Below are 18,043 nucleotides of genomic sequence, written 5' to 3'. Positions count from 1 at the left end.
TAAAATCAGCACCCAGTAGTTTAATTTCCAGGCTTTGTGACAAAGCTGGAGGGCAAAAACTTTGAGTTATAATGAAGTGCATCTCCTTAACTCTCTCAAAAAAGAAAAGAAAAGAAAAGAGAAAAGAAAGGAAAAAAGAAAAGAAAAGAAAAGAAAAGAAAAGAAAAGAAAAGAAAAGAAAAGAAAAGAAAAGAAAAGAAAAGAAAAGAAAAGATGCTACCTTTTTTGGGGAAGCTTACAAAGGCCTTCAGCCAATACAGGCAAAACATATTTCTGCTCTTGGGTCTCCCACATTTCCTATTCTCCGACTTACTACTAGCCGGGCTGCCAGTTAATGTGGTGCAAAGTCCTCAGCTTCTGTCCTGGCCTTCAGAGGTGCTGGTAACATTTATGGTCAGTGTGGAGACATCTGAGACCTCCCACGTACCAAAATCCAGAATTAGACACTGAGGCATCATCGGGACATGAGAAATGGGAGGAGAAGCCCCATTAGCTGGCATGCTCAAGTATTTACTTTGCTTCTGTATGCTTTTGTAAAAACCCAGTGGTCAGTTGTTGCATTCTGATGTTCCTATGGAAAAAAAAAGCCAAAACAAACAAAGAAAACAATATAAATAATGAGTTTTTGTTCTTGCTCTGCTAGCAGGCTCTAATTGCTCCCTCAGTACTCATGGATGCACCCCATCATGACCCATGGACTTACTTGCATTCAGGTTGCTTAAGTATTCCTGACCTGATCCTCTTCCACCAAGGGTAAACCTTCCCTGTCCTGCCCTTTCTCCGTGGCCTCTGGGAGCTGGGATTGCTGAGGACCAGTCTTCCCAGTAAAGGCTGAGGCAAAGACGATGTTCCATACCTCGGTCTTTTCCATATCCTATGTAAGCAGATCTCCCATTTTGTTCAGTAGAGGGCACACACCTGGCCTAGTCTTACGATACCAGTGTCCTTATAGAAGGCTGCCTTGTTCTTGACATATCTGGCCAAATTCAATTCCATTTGGGCTTTAGCTTTCCTAACTTTGTCCATGGATGCTGTATTCCTCTAAGGTTATGTGTCTGTGCTTCCATCCTCTGTATTTTTGTATTCAAGTGTGCCCAGAGATCCTTGTTCATTGACTCAGACCTCCTAGTGTTATTGCCTGGTTCTCTTCAATGGTTGTGTGTGTTTCCAAACCTTGGAGGAGATGATCCTTGACAAGTTAGAACTGCTTCCACAGCTGCAAGTTTAGTAAGCTGATACACTAATAGATAATTTGCTAGTTCTCCAGCCTGAGCTATAATGGAATTACAGGCAGAAATGAGGACATTCCTGAACATCAATGGCTGTTCTTTTAGCAGAATTGTACCTAACTTGCCCTCGATGTCATAACCAAACCAAATTGACATGAATGTGAGGAGTTTATCCTTTCCACTCCTAGCTTCTTGTCATCTCTTTTATGTAGACCAAGTTAGGTGTAGCTTGTTCTGGGGGCTAGGAACGGGTATAGGGGTTGTGTGATTCTCAGTTACAGAGCCAAAATGTGCATCATTTCTATCTTAATCAGGCAAATCTACGGCAGAGATGAGCTGGAGGATTCCTGCTTCAAACTAGTGGTGTTAGGTTTATGAGCAAATCCCTATATGGCTCAGGCAGAAACAGGTGCTAGAATAAAGGAAATAACTGATGGGATGTGGAAAAATTTGCTGTGGGAAATGGTCAGAAAAATATATTTGGGAACGTGTGCCCATAGGGAAAGTTGATCTCCTTGCATAAACTAGAGTCTATTGTCTGCAAAAACTAGTTATTATTTCAACAGGATAATAGGGTGCACCAGTGCTCTATATTCTAAGAAACAATCACAATGCTACCAAACTACATCGGTATGCTTACTATTAAACAAAAACCTTTCTCCAAATGCTAGCATCTCATCTCACAGCCTCTGCCTATAGAACTTACAGGTTCCGTTGTGATCTGTTTTTTGTCACTGCAATTCCGAACAGTCCTAGCAGCTTAAAATATCTTGCAGTGTCTGAGGCAAATAAAATTGACCGTTCATTATAAAATCAAGACTGAGTGAATTCTGTTGGTGGCATGAATTATTTTCACCAGCTACACAGGGGCTGCAGGAAGTTTGAGCCAGAAAGTGAGTTCTTTCTGTCTCCATATTTTCACCTGTTCTCAATTAGATGGAGCATTCCTTCATCTGATGGACTGGATTTTTCCAGTGCTGAGAGATGTTATCTTTCCTTGCACTCTGAAATTTCAAACAATGCTGTCCCGCTAACCGTACATTTTGTATGCGTTTCGTGCATCCGGACTTGTAAGCTGGTTTTCAGAGTTCCTGTATCCTGTTTCACAGAGTTACTTGGTTCCGCCACAGGGTAAATGTTACAGTTCTGCATCTGGCTACAGTATACAGAAAGGGACCTGTGTTTGTAATTACTCTTATGTGACACTTTTGTAGTATTAGCTAATTTTTATGGAGATGCTACTTGGAAGGAGTGGAAAACACAACAGCAACCTTGAGATCTTGAACACTGGAGCCACGATGGTGGGGGAAACATGTAAATGGCTGCAGTTCAGTGTTGCTTACATCTACCACGACACTGACCACGACACGGTGGAGTTCTCGATTCTTGGTGGAGTCAGGAGGGGGAACAGCAAAACTGCTACCTTGGACTTCCGGAGGGCAGACTTTGAATTGTTCAGGAGACTAGTAGGGGGAGTCCCCTGGGGTTCAGTCTTAGAGATTAAAGGGGTACAAGATGTCTGTTTGCTCTTCAAGAAGGAAGTCTTAAAGGCGCAGGAGCAGGCTGTCCCCCTGAGCCACAAAATGAGCCGGCGCAGAAGAAGACCGGCATGGATAAATAGGGAGCTATTCTTGAGGCTCCAGGAGAAAAAGAGACTCTACCTCCTGTGGAAGAAGGGACGGGCAACCCGGAAAGAATACAAAGAAGTTGTTAAGATGTGCAGGGAGAAGATCAGAAAGGCTAAAGCCCAGCTTGAACTCAACCTGGCTGCTGGGGTAAAAGGGAACAAGAAACTTTTACAAGTTTATCAACAGTAAGAGGAGGACTAGGGATAATCTCCATTCTTTACTGGATGAGGCTGGGAATGTGACCACTGAGGATAAGGAAAAGGCAGACGTTCTGAATGCCTTCTTTACATCTGTCTTTAATAGTCAGACCAGTTATCCTCAGGTTTCTCCACTCTCTGACCTGGCAGTCTTGGCTGGGGAGCAGACTAAACCCCCCACAATTCAGGAGGAAACAGTCAGAGATCTGCTACTCCAACTGGACTGCCACAAGTCCATGGGACCGGATGAGATTCACCCGAGAGTGCTGAGGGAACTGGTTGAGGTGATAGCTGAGCCACTTTCCATCATCTATCAGTGCTCCTGTGAGGTCCCAGAAGACTGGAGGCTTGCCAGAGTGACTCCCATCTACAAGAAGGGCTGCAGGGAGGATCCGGGGAACTACAGGCCTGTTAGCCTGACCTCAGTGCTGGAGAAAATTATGGAGTAGATTTTCTTGAGGGAGATCACGTGGCATGTGAGGGACAACCAGGGGATCAGGCCTAGCCAGCATGGGTTCACGAAAGGCAGGTACTGCTTGACCAACCTGATCTCCTTCTATGATCTAGTAACCCGTCTGGTGGATGAGGGAAAGGCTGTTGATGTAGTCTACCTAGACTTCAGCAGTCTTTGACACTGTCTCCCCCAGTATTCTCCTGCAGAAGCTGGCAGTCCGTGGCTTGGACAGGTAGACTCTTGGCTGGGTAAGGAACTGGCTGGAGGGCCGGGCCCAGAGAGTGGTGGTGAATGGAGTTAAATCCAGCTGGCGACTGGTCACGAGTGGTGTTCCCCTGGGGTTGGTGCTGGGGCCTGTCCTGTTTAATATCTTTATTGACGACCTGGATGAGGGCATTGAGTGCACCCTCAGTAAGTTTGCAGATGACACCAAGTTGGCTGGAAGTGTCGATCTGCAAGGCCCTACAGAGGGATCTGGATAGGCTGGATAGCTGGGCTGAAGCCAATGGGATGAGGTTCAACAAGACCAAGTGCTGGGTCCTGCACTTTGGCCACAATAACCCCAGGTAATGCTACAGGCTTGGGGCAGAGTGGCTGGAAGACTGAGTAGAAGAAATGGACCTGGGGGTGTTGACTGACGCTAGACTGAACATGAGCCAGCAGTGTGCCCAGGTGGCCAAGAAGGCCAATGACATCCTGGCTTGTATCAGAAATAGTGTGGCCAGCAGGAACAGGGTAGTAATTGTCCCCCTGTATTCAGCACTGGTGAGGCCGCACTTCAAGTACTGTGTCCAGTTTTGGGCCCCTCACTGTAAGAAAGACATCGAGGCCCTGGAGCGTGTCCAGAGGAGGGCAACAAAGCTGGTGAGGGGTCTGGAGCACAGGCCTTATGAGGAGCGGCTGAAGGAGCTGGGATTGTTCAGTCTGGAGAAGAAGAGGCTCAGAGGAGACCTTACTGCTCTCTGTAACTACCTGAAGGGAGGTTGTAGTGAGCTGGAGGTTAGCCTCTTCTCTCATGTGACTAGTGATAGGACTAGAGGGAATGGCTTCAAGCTGCGCCAGGGCAGGTTCAGGCTGGCTGTTAGGAAATACTACTTCTCTGAAAGGGTGGTCAGGCACTGGAATGGGCTGCCCAGAGAGGTGGTGGAGTCACCGAGCCTGATGGTGTTCAAAGAGCGTTTGGATGTTGTGTTGAGGGACATGGTTTAGCGAGAACCATTGGTGATGGGCGAATGGTTGGACTGGATGATCCTATGGGTCTTTTCCAACCTTAGCGACTCTATGATTCTATATGGATGGAGCAGAAATCTGGACAGTTGTATGCCCACTCAGTTCTGTAAGAAGAATGTGGTAATTTGTACAGCATGTGGTGGTAGTGATTAAATTTTTCCACAACGACAAATACCTTTGCCAGTATGATACTCTACACTAACTTTTTGTCATACTGTAAATTTTCCTTAATAGCATAATTCCATTGCTATCTTGGCAATGGATTGGTATTAAACTCTGCTGTCTTCAGAGTATTCTTTCATTCCTTTTTCTCAGTCCACGTATTTTTCCGTACAAAAGTTCTGTGACTACTGTGGCAGGGTACCCACAGACCCACACCCTCGGAAAGGGGAAAGGGCAAAAGGGGGTCGGGCAGGGAGATGAGAGCTGGGCACAGAAACAGAGCAGAGACAATGATCTGAGGAGGAAAGTTAATTTACTAAATATGATATCCAAATGCTAGACAACACAGTATGATACCATATAATTGGAATTGAGGCTAATAAATCAAATAGAAGAGAGTGTCCAAAACTAGGACCTTACTCTAAAGCTGAAGGCAAAACGGAGAGCATGCACTGTGAAATGACCAGGAAAAAAAAGAGAGCAGTCTCGCGAATTGCGAGCAGTTTTAACTTTCCCTCTGAATGCAAAGTCCTCTGGGGTACGTGGTTCTTCTCTTCTGAGAGCCACATACCCAGAAAATTGGCAGTCCATGCCAGTGGAACATTAACACTTTAAATCCTGGTGCTTAAAATGCTTGTATGATGTTGAACACCGACTAAAAAATTATAAATCCATAACAGGTAAATCAAGCAGAAAACTGGGGAGGCACATCCACTGAGAGAATTAAAAGTGTCAGATAGGCAGTAAACAGGCAACTGTGCCACAGCTGCAGGCCTGGCCCCCCTTGCACACTCTTTTTCTTAACATTGACTGCAATTGCAAAAGTGTGAAATCAACTGTGGTTCCTAGCAAATTCCACCCTTATAGCCTTGACTATTCAACACGACCATTTCTCACAAGATCTATACAGCACTGGGGCACCTTCAAAAACACCATGTCTTCCTCTGAGGCAGCGGGTCGTGGGCCTACAGACTCTCCGACAAGACAGAACTGCTGGCCTGCCCTCATCATGCACTGGTTCCTTCCACCTTGTAGCCTTGTACATATCAATCAAATGAATATGTATAAGGTAGGTGTGACTTAAATGCTTATATATTGCATTAATGTAGGAGTGGAGTGAGACCTTTGGGACTGTAAGCAGAAGACAGTGTAAAGACACGGGTGCGCTTGACTGGTGGAGGTGATCCACCTTGTGCCATGCGTAGAAATGAAGCAGTGCCTCCTCTCTCAACATTTGCCCTTGCAGTGTGCTATGGGAGGTTCTAAAGCAACGATAACAGCAGCATGGGAGGCCTCCAGGTCCGGCAGAGGTCAGACCTCCGCCGTGCGCAGCGCTGACAGAGGCATTGGTAGCAACACGGAGACTTTTCTGTAATTTTATTGCAGAGTCAACTCTTGGAAAGGGTAGAGAACAGCAGGGCAAGGGGAAATGGTTTTCAGTTGAAGGAGGGAAGATTTAGGTTGGATGTCGGGGGGAAGTTCCTCACTGTGAGAATGGTGAGGTGCTGGCACAGGCTGCCCGGAGAGGTTGTGGATGCCCCGTCCCTGCAGGTGTTGAAGGCCAGGTTGGATGGGGCCCTGGGCAGCCTGGTCTAGTATTTATTCCGTGTGGAGGTCGGTGGCCGCGCCTGTGGCGGCGGGGGGGTTGGAGATTCTTGAGGTCCCTTCCAACACATCCACAGTCATTCATGTGTCATTCTGTGGCCTGACACAGTCTGAGCCCCTGAGGGCTGGTTGTGCCCCAGCTGCAGGCCCGGCCCCGTTCTCGCCAGCTGCTGGGGCGGTGTCCTAGTGCTGCCGGCGGGGTGGTCTCTTGGCAGGAGGTGCAGAGGCCTCAGAGGTGTGTGCCCTCCTCTTCGGGGCTCGCCGAGGCACCCTGCGTGAGCGCTCCCTGACCGTGTTGGCACTCGAGGGACCCGGCACTGCCTCCTCCGGCTCCTCCTGGGCTGCTTCTTGGACGGTCCGCAGCGGAGCCAGGATGGACGGAGGCTGGCTGGGACCCTCACTAAGGGCAGCGGTTGAGGGGACAGGAAGCTCCTCCTCCACGCTGGCTTCCCAGCTGCTGCCGGAGGGCTGCGGGCTGCGGTCAGCAGTTTCTGTTGAGGAGGCAGCTGCGCCGCGGGCGGCTGCAGGGCTGCCCTCCTGCCCTGTGGCAGCACGGGAGGCATCCAGGCCCAGCAGGCGTCGCACCTCCCCGCTGCACAGCTGCACAGCTTGGACAGCGAGCCGTTGTACAAAGACGGCGGCGTGGCTTCGCAGGGAGCTGAACAGCCACAGGGTCAGAGCTCCCTCGTCCAAGCCAAAGAAGCACAGGCCAAAGACGACGAGCTGGAACGCTGAAAAGGCTGCCATGCCGTCAGCCCCAAAGAGCTGCGTCATCTCCTGGTGCAGCCAGGGCAGCAGGGGCCGGAGCACAGATGGGTGGTGGCGGAACATGGACGCCCAGGTGGGCACCGCCCCTCTTTGGCGTTGGGGTGCTCTTCTGGCCCTCCCAGGCCGTCTGACAACAAACTCCTCAAAGCTGTTGTCTGCACGCACCGAGTGCAAGATGGACCTCAGCCGGCGATTGCAGAGGGGGCACGTGGGCCTGCTCTGGGTCCACCGACGGATGCAGCCAAAGCAAAACCGGTGCAGGCACGGCATCGCGTAGCTGGCGTCATCCATGGTGTCCAGGCAAATGGGGCAGCGGTGGTCCAGCTCACTGTCCATGCTGTCCAGCTGCTGTGGTGGGCAGGAGAGCACGGGACTGCTCCTCAGCCCGCTGCTGCAGCAGCAGGGGTCACGCTAGGAAAGGAAGAGAGGCCACGGTCACTCGCTGACCCCGGCAGGGGAGCAACAAGTGCCCAGGTCCCTCGGGAAGGAGAGCCTCCCAGCTGCCCAGGGTGAGGCATCCCCTTACCGGTTCCCTTTGCTGCTGCGGCCTCCTGGGTGCCCCGGCTGCCTGAGCCAGGCAGGGCGGGGAAGAAGTTCCAGTGGCTCTGGGGACGAGCACTGAGAGCGGCTGTCAGCAGCTCCCAGAGCACGAGACCAGCACCAAGGCTATCCTCGCTGCTCGCTCCAAACCTCGCAGACACGCTCGGCTGGAGTGCAGGCACAAGCCAGAGTGAGAGACTCTGTGCCCGGCTACAAGCAGGGAGGGCCAAGAGGTCACAATCCACTGCTGCGTATGTCACTATCCCTCACGTAGGTGCATCGGTGCCAGTGGCATCACAGCAGATGATCATCATCTGCAACACTCCAATCCCAGCAATGGCATCCGGGTTTTCCATGTTGCCTCTGACCATTCCATTCCATTGTGTAGAGTTGGCACTTGGGTTCTGCTGCAGCAGTGACCAAGGCTTTGTCTGAGCTTTCCTGCAGGTCGCCCCAGCCATGACAAATCTCCAGATCCATACAGCACTGGGGTGCCTTCAACAAAACTCTTGGAGACTTTCTCTTATCCTTCTTCCCTGGCTGGGGGCAGCAGGAGTGATCCCCTCCGCCCAGCACACTTCAGGCCTAATACAGGCTCTGCCTCCTTCGGTAAGGTTCATGAGGGCCAAGTGCTGGGTGCTGTACTTGCTTTGGGGTGATGCCAGGTATTTATCCAAACTGGGGGAAGATATCCTAGAGAGCTGCCCTGCAGAGAAGGACTTGGGGGTCCTAGTGGACAAGAAGCTGGACAGGTGCCAGCAGTGTAGCTTGCAGCCCAGAAGGCCAACTGTGTTCTGGGCTGCATTAAAAAGGGGGTGGCCAGCAGGAAGAGGGAGGTGATTGTTCCCCTTTACTCAGCTCTTGTGAGGCTCCATCTGGAGTACGGCAGCCTCTAGTACAGGAAGGACGTGGAGCTCTTGGAGCGGGTCCAGAGGAGGGCCTCTAAGATGATCAGAGGGCTGGAGCAGCTCTCCTGTGAGGAAAGGTTGAGGGAGCTGAGCTTGTTCAGTTTGGAGAAGAGGAGGCTCCGGGGGACCTCAGTGCAGCCTTCCAATACTTGAATGGCATATAAACAGGAGGGAGAATGCCTGTTTACGAGTGTGGATAGTAATAGGACAAGGGGGAATGGTTTTTAACTGAGACAAGGGAGGGTTAGGTTAGATATTAGGAGGAAGTTTTCCACACAGAGGTTGGTGACACACAGGAACGGGTTGCCCAAGGAGGTTGTGGATGCCCCATCCCTGGAGGCATTCAAGGCTGGATGTGGCTCTGGACAGCCTGGTCTAGTGGTTGGTGACCCTGCACATAGCAGTGGGGTTGAAGCTAGATGATCATCATGGTCCTTTTCAACTCAGGCCATTCTATGATTCTATGATAGTTATACAAAATATATAAGATAGATATTTATAATAATATATATACTATTAGATATACCTTAGGGCCAGAAATGCCCTAATCTGTGTTGATACAGTGAGTGGATTCGTGCAAGCCTGTCCTGTACCAAATGCAAACCAAAGCCTATACTATTAGAACACTAACTAGGTTGATGTTGTCATACGAGACTCCTGTGGTCATCAAGACTGACCAAGGTACTCAGTTCATGGGTGCAACTGTGCAGAATTGGGCCAAAGATGACACTGAATGACAGTTTCACTAGCCCTATAATCCAATGGGAGCAGGCCTAATAGAAAGATGTAACGAGATCCTGAAGGCTGCTCTGAAGGCAGACTCACAGTCCTTGTAGGGGTGGACCAAGAGGTTTTATGAAACCCTGCAGGACTTGAATGAGAGACCAGAGATGGTAGACCCAGTGCTTTAAGAATTTTGCAGACAACTTGAGCCTCCCCTCTTAGAGAAGCAAGCACAGCTTGCTCAAGCCACAGGTTGGCTCCATGAATAATCTGCTCCCTGCCCCTGAGTACATGGAGCCTGGGAAACACAAGGTAAAATGGCCTTGGAAGGTGCAAGAAGGACCAAAATGGTGCAGTCTCTCTGCACCTTGGGAGAGATTGTTAGAGTTTGGAGGATCAGTAAACCCTCTGGTAGTCAATGCATGGCCAGCAGAGGTAGTAGTTGACACTGATTTTCATCGCTAAGGGGACACTGGTCACATCCATGAGGCAGATTAGAGCCTTCCCTTTGGTACCTGATCTAGTGATCCAGACACAGGTGTCAGGCCAAAGTGTGTGGTACTGAAAGCCAGAACATGCCTAAGTACAGGCAGAGGTGTTGATTCAAGACTGAAATATGGCCTGTATTCCACTGTGGAGGGCAGACATACCCCTCCTTGTCCCTCTTAAACATCTGTATTACTCCCTTTGAGGTTATTAAGTTCACAGGACAACTGGTAGGAGCAACACCACTCCAGCATGCTCCAGTATCCATGAGGAAACATCATGACACCGAGTGGTGGAGGGTTGAATTTCAGGGAACTGGCGAGTGTGAACCTGAAGTACTACTGATCCTTGAAGAAGGTACACCTCCAGAAGGAACATCAAGTACTGGCCTAACAGAACCACGAAAAAGACTGGCAGTTATTACCTTCAGTGCCTTAACATTCTACATTGCAGTGGGTATTGTATATGTGTTGTGATGTACACTGTATTTTGAGACACTGAAACAGCACGAGCTCACTGATGCTGTGAAGGGGTGGAGTGCAGTGGAATTTCCAGTTTACAGCCAGAACCAGTAGGTGGTCACCTGAGTGACCAGGGGAGCCAAGATCCACCTTTCCTCTGTCTCCCTCTCAGTGGAGCTTCTGTCCCTGCTTCCAGGAGAGCATATGAACTCAGAGCCTGCATGGTTCGCCCCCTCCCCGGTTTTCTGATGCACCAGAGTTCAAACCAGAGAATGCTGCATTCCTGAGCTCTCCCGTTTTCCAAACCATTGTTAGAAGGGAAGAGTTAATTCCTCTTTCTTTGTTATCTTGCTCAGTAGTACTTGTATCTCAAAGAAATGCTCTGTGATTGCCTTTGGTTGCTTTACAGAAGGATTCTCATCAAGAGCATTGGTTGAAGTAACAGGGAGCTCCTCCACATTGGTTTCCCCACTGCTGCTGGAGGGCTGTGGGCCAGACTCAGGAGTCTGTTCTGGGGAGGAAGATGTGACAGGAGCTGCTGTGGAGCTGCCCTCCTGCCTTGTGGCAGCATGGGAGGCCTCCAGGCCCAGCAGTTGTTGCACCTCCCCACTGCACCTGAGCACCTGTCAGTACTACCTTGTCCCAACCAAAGTAGCACTGGTCGGAGACAAAGCTTCAGGCTCCGGAGGCTGCCCTGTTTTCAGTCTCAAAGAACTGCCTCAGCTCCTGGCGCAGTCAGGGCAGCAGGGACTGGAGCACAACTGGGGGCAGGTGGAAGATGGATGCCCATGTGGATGCTGTTGGCACCTGCCTCGCAGACCCTAGGCAGTACTGAGGAGCTCTCCTGGCCCACACAGGCCATTTAATGATGAACACTTTAAAGCTGTCATCTGCATGGACAGATTTCAAGATGGCCTCCATTTGCAAAGGGGGCACTTGGGCCTGGTCTCAGCCCCCTGCCATATGCAGTCATGGCAGAACTGCTGCAGTGATGCCATCACAGAGCTGGTGTCATGTCTGGTGTCCTGGCTAATTTGGCAATTACAGTCCAGCTCAGTGGCCATGCTGTCCAACTGTTGGCCTGGCTCTGATCTCACCAGCTGCTGGGATGGTGTTCTAGTGCTGCTGGTGTGGAGGTATCTGTGCAAATGGGGCTGAGGCCTCAGAGGTGTGGGTCCTCCTTTTCAGGGCTTGCTGAGGCATCCTGCATGAATGCTCCCTGACCCAGCTGGCAGTTGAAGGACTTGCCACAGAATCCCCTGGTTCCTCCTGGGCTACTTCTTATTCTGTTGGCACTGGAGCCAGTATGGATGAAAGCTGGCCGGGATTCTCATCCAGGGCAGTGTGTGAGGTGACAAGGAATTCCACCATGTTGTTTTTTTCAGTGCTGCTGGAGGCCTCAAAGGTGCACGCTCTCCTCTTCAGGGTTTGTTGAGACACCCTGTGTGAATACACCCTGACCCAGCTGGCAGTTCCCACAGCCTCCCTTCATTTAGTTCTTCAGCTTCCTAGAAAACTTTTCAAAATATGGCTGTCCAGCTGGCTTCTGAGTAACTGCAAGTAGTACTCTCCTGAATCTCTTGGGGTGACTAGTGCCAGGACTCAGTCACCCTCACAGCAAAGGAATACTTTCTCTTTCTTAGTGTGTCCTGCTGTGTTCTCGTTTACTCCTGTTGTCTCTTGTCCTTTCACTGAGCACGAGCAAAAAAGGTCTGGTTCTGCCCTCTTTGCACCTTCCTTCAGAGTGGTGACTACAGATCCAAAGACGTACATGTGACTCCTGCCTCACCTCTGGTGTGAGCTGTGACATCCTGCTGACGACAGTTGTTGAACCGACTGTGCTATTTTGAGGTACCTATGGTACAACCGGTAGACACATGGTGTCATCCAGCCACAGATTCCTTTTGCTCACCAATCCTCAAGTTGACATGTGTGCAGGAGTCTTGCATGTCTTGCACTTTGACATGAGGGAGAAGAGTTTGGCTTAATGTGTAATTGTAAAGCTCAGCTACAATTGAAAGATTAATACACTAAGTATATATAGAGTACAAATAATGGGGAGATACCTTTCTCCACCTATTTGTTTACTTAAATCAGGAGATATCTTGTCCAATAGAAAACAAATTATAGAGCTCAAGGAAAAAAAGAAAAAGAGAGTGATTAAGCTAATTGGTGATTCTAACACCAGGAGGAACAGGTGCTCAGGTGCTTGAGGTTCAATGACTGTGCTTGTGCATTTTCACATTTGCCCAGAATTATGGTTTCAATGAGGTGTGATCATCAGTTTTGAGCAGTGTTTTCCTTAGAAAAGGGAAGCAGCTGTAGATGACATGAATGAGCATCTATCTGAATAGAGGCAGCAAAAGCCCGCAATCTGTTTTTGGAACCTCTGTTGTCAAAGTCTGTCTGATTCTTATGTTCAGTGTGTTTGTTTTATCACAGTTATGCTTTAGTGCACTGATTGAGATATATATAAAAGATAGAGCTGAGTTTTAAGACACAGTAAACTGCTGGCATTTTATTATGACCAATAGCATTTATACATTTTTTTTTTATCCTTTCTCAGGCTGTTTGTTTTGGATCCTAAAAATCCAGTTTTTAATGCATATGAGAACAGCAATACCTAGGATGAAGTGGCTCGTGTCAAAACAGAGCTTCCTTAAGCTTCTCTTTAACAGTGTGAAGGCAAAAATGCACTGGATATTTTCACAAACATGTAGTTTAACAACCTGCTTGGAGAGCCTTCTCTGCTAATTTTACTCTCAGGTAAATGATACAATCCTCCTGACAGGAGTGTGCATCTGGGGTCAAGGGGCTCTTGTTTTCCCAGTCTGCCAGACTGTTTATCAAACAACTATTATCATTGCTTCTGCATTACTTGGACACAATCCACTCTGTTCAGAGCATTAAGGCTCCCGATACAAATCCAATCCACTATGGTCAAAATAGCTGAAATATTCTCTCCTCAGGCTGATAAGTTCAGGCTGAAGGGCAAGACAGGCAGCATTTCACAGGTTTCTTATAATAAACTACAGTTGCCTTTGCTTCCCAGCTCCCCTAAAAGGGTATTGTTTTCTATGAAACTTTAAAGGACCATTTACTCAAGTGTTCCTCTGAAAGAATGGGGTGGTCGTGTGGTAAAAAGTCCATACATTTTCCCAACATCTGGTGATTTGGTGTTTTGTGTTACATAAATGCAGTCTGATAGATTCTGTCCACACATAGTTACCTGCAGAAATTATGGGAACCTATGTATCTCGTGTCCAATGTCAAAGTGATGTTTGAAATACAAGGAGGAGATAAGTGATGAAGTCAGTCTCTGCCTGTGCTGTGGGTAGGCAATAATATATTTCAACATTTAATAGGAGACATAAACAGCACTGGCATCCAAGGTAGGCTGATAAGGCTACAACACAGTCCCTATGCAAAAGTGATTTGGTATTTGGCTGCAGTGGCAGCATTGGCACAGTCCCTTCTCACAATGGGAGGAACAGCATAGAAAGCATGTAACCCAAAGGAGAGTATCTGACAACAAGCAGGCTTGTAAGGTTAAAATAGGATGAGGAGAGAGAGGAGTGGGGTAAGAAGAGGTAAGTGGGAAAGTGGGCAGTACTTGTTAATGCTAAAAGTGAAATGTGCCCTTTCAAAGCTCACCTCTTTTTTTTGCGTCTTCCCATTCGCTCAAAGATGTAGGATGGGGTCTCTAGTTTGTGCTTTGAAGTGCTGATTTCTGCATAAATCCTTAGAGCTGAAGTAGCTAGCAGAAAAAATGAAGCTTGAATGCTGAAATCAGTCCACGGGAGTGTGATTGTTTATTTCTTCATCGGATCACCAAACAAAAATCAAAGCAATCCAAGTTTTTCCAGTACTTTTTCTATAACCTACTGTTTTAAACAGTTTACATACTACATTGATGGGAAGCAAACCACTGCCTAAATTACACAACCTAAATGCACACGGGAGTATGTACAATCTATTGATGCAGTGTGAAAATTACTTTCACTTTATTGTTATACATTTGAAACGCCCTGAAAGAAAACTAAACATTAAAAGCTAGGAAAATTTTTCTCTTTCAGTTAAGAAAACAAATTTTTGAGTAACAGAGCCATACAGCTTCGTACATTTTTTAAATGAACGACTGAAAGGAGATAAAAAATGAGAGTTTTCTCTCGTAAGGCACTCCAGGGAACTCCCTCTAGCAGTGGTGTGTGTGGTTTTGCAACACAATTATTACTGCTGACCTATTCTCCTGTCTTTTTTATATGAGATGTGACATTGTTGGGTATCCACTTGTGCAAGGGATGAAAATAAATTCTCCCCAGCCTGCTTTTCCTCCAACTGAACTGTTTGTCTCTTTTACGTAGAATTTGCTCTTTTATGTTTAAAGCAAATTGTACTGATGCTAAGAGATACTACTGAGGTTACTGAGTTGATTTAAACTGTGGCTATGCTAGGTGTTCATTCTTCTGGCAGAAACTAGCAGGAAACAGAACTACGGAGAAGTGCATTTAAGTTCATTGACCAGCATCTTAGCACCTTCCTGCTGTCATCATCAGCTAAAATGGCATGCTGGTTATTATGAGTGTGTGCCTCATGCAGGCTTATGCTGCTGACTTTGCCCTAGGGACAGCAGCTTCTAGTAGTGGAATTGTGCTGACAGTCAGCATGGGGAAGGGAAAGATCTTGAACCTCAGCAGGCATTTGCTGAAGTGCAAGCAAGTAAATCCTCTTTGAAAAGGTACATAAAGTCTAACTAGAAGATTTTTATCACACAGAATCTGTTAGCCATACTGGACAGAGCATGGCCAGTGAGTAACTTCTGCTCATCTTTATCTTTGCATAGGTTTGTGAAATCTTGGCTGCAACAGGGGTAAAGCACCTTGAATCTGGAGTACTAGTTTAATGCTGCAGGTTTTTTTTGCTTGAAAGGTTCCTTATATCCTTCAAAAAAATACAACGAACTTCAGCAATAGCACCTGATCGGAGGAAACATATGCTGTCAAGAAGTCTGGGAGTAAGCAGGCACCAGTGCAGCTTAGAACTACCCTTTTTGTCTTTTACTGCTTGCACTCTGTAGGTTTGTGACAACAATTTTTATGTCTTCAGCAAAGGTGTAGTTTTCATGTGGAAATCAAGTACCACATCAAGTTCAACCTTCAGAGTACCATAAAAGCTTTCTCTGCTTTGTCTCCATTTAGGTTTACACATACTTTAGTACCAGCGCTACATCAAATGTTTCATGACAGCTGCAGCTTGACCTGAAGAGTATTTCTAGCCACTGAAATAAAAATTATTTTTTAAAAAAGAAAGACATCTGTGCTTTTAGATACAGAAATTAAAACATCTATGGAAAAGAATACTAACAACTTACATGGAGACTATTTTTAACCTACACTGGCATGTTAAAACGCCTTCTTCAAAGTTAGCGGTAGCCATGTAGGGCCAAGCTCATTTGATTGTCCCATGAGGAAGTGGTAACTTCATCACTGTAGATCTGACTCAGTGCTAAGCTCAGTATTTCCTTCTTCTCTTTGTAGAACCTCAGTTCATGCCCAGCTTTCCTGACTTCTTCCAGTTCCCTCAGTGCCACTTGCAGCTCTTGGGAAATAATTCCTGGAGATTCTTGCTCCTTCATAATCCAGTCCAGGGCCATGTGACTTCTCATCTTTTCATCTAAGGAACACTGGGAGTAGTAGGAAATTACTTCCTATTATTCAGGGAAATAACAACAGACATGGAACTTAGTCACAAATCTACTTTAAATAGACAGATAAACAACAATGAGAATCATTCAGCTTTGCACAAAAATTACGCAGCAATCCCCTGTAACGTCCTAACTTTCAAAACCTCATCACTAAAAGATAGAACTAAACCTGCCTATGCTTATTTCTCTTGAAGAGAGGTAACATTTTAAATAATGAAAGTTATTTTCTTCCCTTTGGAAAGCCCAGAATGCATATTTTTTTCTGTAGATTGTAACATAGTACACAACTTAATTTCACTAGTTAAAAATATTTTGAAATTTTTCAACCTTTTGCATTTCCAAGCATTGTCCCAAAATGGAAGATAAAATGTGCTAGGGTCACAATTTTTCTGAAATGAATTTTCTGCCTGCTGATAGATAAAATTGAGAAATAGTCCAGGGTATTCTTGCAGCGATATCGAGGGACAAATACAGAAAATACCAAAGTATTTTAAAATTTAACTTTTCTAAGTCCTGTATAAATAAAAATAAAGGACAGATACATTAAGGACAGAAATTAACAATACTACTACTAATAATAATTTGCATATTTTAACCTCACACAGTTAACCACTCAGTCAACTTTTTAATGGCTTGTCCTACCTGCCGGGAGCACTTTGTTTCCCGTAGAGCTTTAAGGCTTCCATTCCAATGCAGAAGCTGAAAGACAATCATCAGCTCCTGCAAAATGTGATTACACATTGAAATATTCAAAAAATACACCTCTTCACTTAAGAGAAAAAAAAAAAAAGGTGCAGATTTGATGTTTAAAGTTGATGACATAAAGGAAAATTAATCCAAGTTGTATTAGGAGTTATAATGAAAGGCTTACAGCCAGGTAGCTAAAAGCTAGTATTTCCTCTTTTGAAGTAAATAGAGTACTGTAAAATATTGATATTCTAAGTCCCTCAATAGGAGCTGTTACTTACTTCTAGCTGACCACTACAACCTTGTTTATAGTCATAGTGCTGGCGTATGTAGAGCTTTTTAGCTATCAGACACCAGCATTAAAAATATGGCAAACTCTTGATCAACATGTTGAGTATTTTATTTTCTATTTTCTGCACATTGAAGTAAGGCAGATAAAGACTAACTCAGTAGCATACAAGGATTATCTTCATTACCAGTGATTCTCTTTCAAATGCTAACCACAATATGGGCAGAATAAAGAGGAATCTTGTCTGTTTTTTCTCATGTTCATTTACTGCTTTTGATGTGACCAAAAGCATTGTCTTGCAACTGGACTTTTGCATCTAGCTTGATGATTAGTAGTCTTCTGATGAAACAGCGGACAGGACAAAAGGGTTCAGTGATGAAATTATCTATTTTACATTAGATAGAAAACGTAGAGTTTTACTTAGGCTGTACAAATTACTTTTCTTGTCTGGTATCTTGACCAATTATTCCTACATTTCAGTCCTCTCCTTGGACCTTTTATAAAATTGACTACATTATTATTTTTTGCTTATGCAGGAGACTGCTTGTATTACAATGAATTTTATATACATTTTAGATGGACATATTTAGTAGATGGAGGAAGTGGCCCAGTAAAGAAAGTAAGAGTGCACAAATTAACTCTGCACGATTTCACATTTCAGACCAAGACACCAAGAGTAGTATACCTGGTGACGCTGACCCAATATGTCTTGAATACAGCTGTACTCCATTCATAGTAAGGATCATAACTTGATGGTGTGGGAAATGACGTATGGTTTTTTGCATAAGTAATAGAATGTTGTACCAAAGGGACATACATCGGAACCTGTGATATACAGTAAGATTCTGCCTGTGGTTAAAGAATAGGGTATGCATATTCTGGACAGATAAAAGGAGAGTCTGGCTGGCATGTTATTTTGTGTACGCTCCTCCCCTGGGGAGACTGGGGGCTTGAGGGGTGACCAAAGGTAAG

The 18,043-nt window shown here is 46.3% G+C and overlaps 1 protein-coding gene and 1 long non-coding RNA gene across 5 annotated transcripts in view; one reads left to right on the top strand and one right to left on the bottom strand.

Annotated features, from left to right (window-relative positions):
* Window positions 1-9,183: 9,183 nt before the first annotated feature.
* Window positions 9,184-15,696, top strand: LOC121108276. The gene is made up of 3 exons (XR_005842691.1): window positions 9,184-10,287; window positions 12,958-13,157; window positions 15,590-15,696. It is a non-coding gene; the product is annotated as an uncharacterized LOC121108276 (long non-coding RNA).
* Window positions 14,181-18,043, bottom strand: part of LIX1 (limb and CNS expressed 1) — a 30,131-nt gene continuing 26,268 nt past the window's right edge. For 2 of the 4 annotated variants that reach the window (NM_204347.2, XM_040655330.2), the window contains 2 exons: window positions 16,738-16,815; window positions 14,181-16,098 (listed from right to left, as the gene is read on the bottom strand). In NM_204347.2, coding sequence (NP_989678.1) covers window positions 15,814-16,098; window positions 16,738-16,815 — 363 coding nt within the window. In that variant the 3' untranslated portion in view covers window positions 14,181-15,813. The remainder of the gene's footprint in view (window positions 16,099-16,737; window positions 16,816-18,043) is intronic. The other 2 variants (XM_040655329.2, XM_040655331.2) reach the window with 1 other exon arrangement.

This window comes from Gallus gallus, chromosome Z (assembly GCF_016699485.2).
Source record: "Gallus gallus isolate bGalGal1 chromosome Z, bGalGal1.mat.broiler.GRCg7b, whole genome shotgun sequence".
Classification (NCBI taxonomy): domain Eukaryota; kingdom Metazoa; phylum Chordata; class Aves; order Galliformes; family Phasianidae; genus Gallus; species Gallus gallus.
The sequence above is the reverse complement of the archived record's forward strand: the minus strand, read 5'-3'. Positions and strand labels throughout refer to the sequence as shown.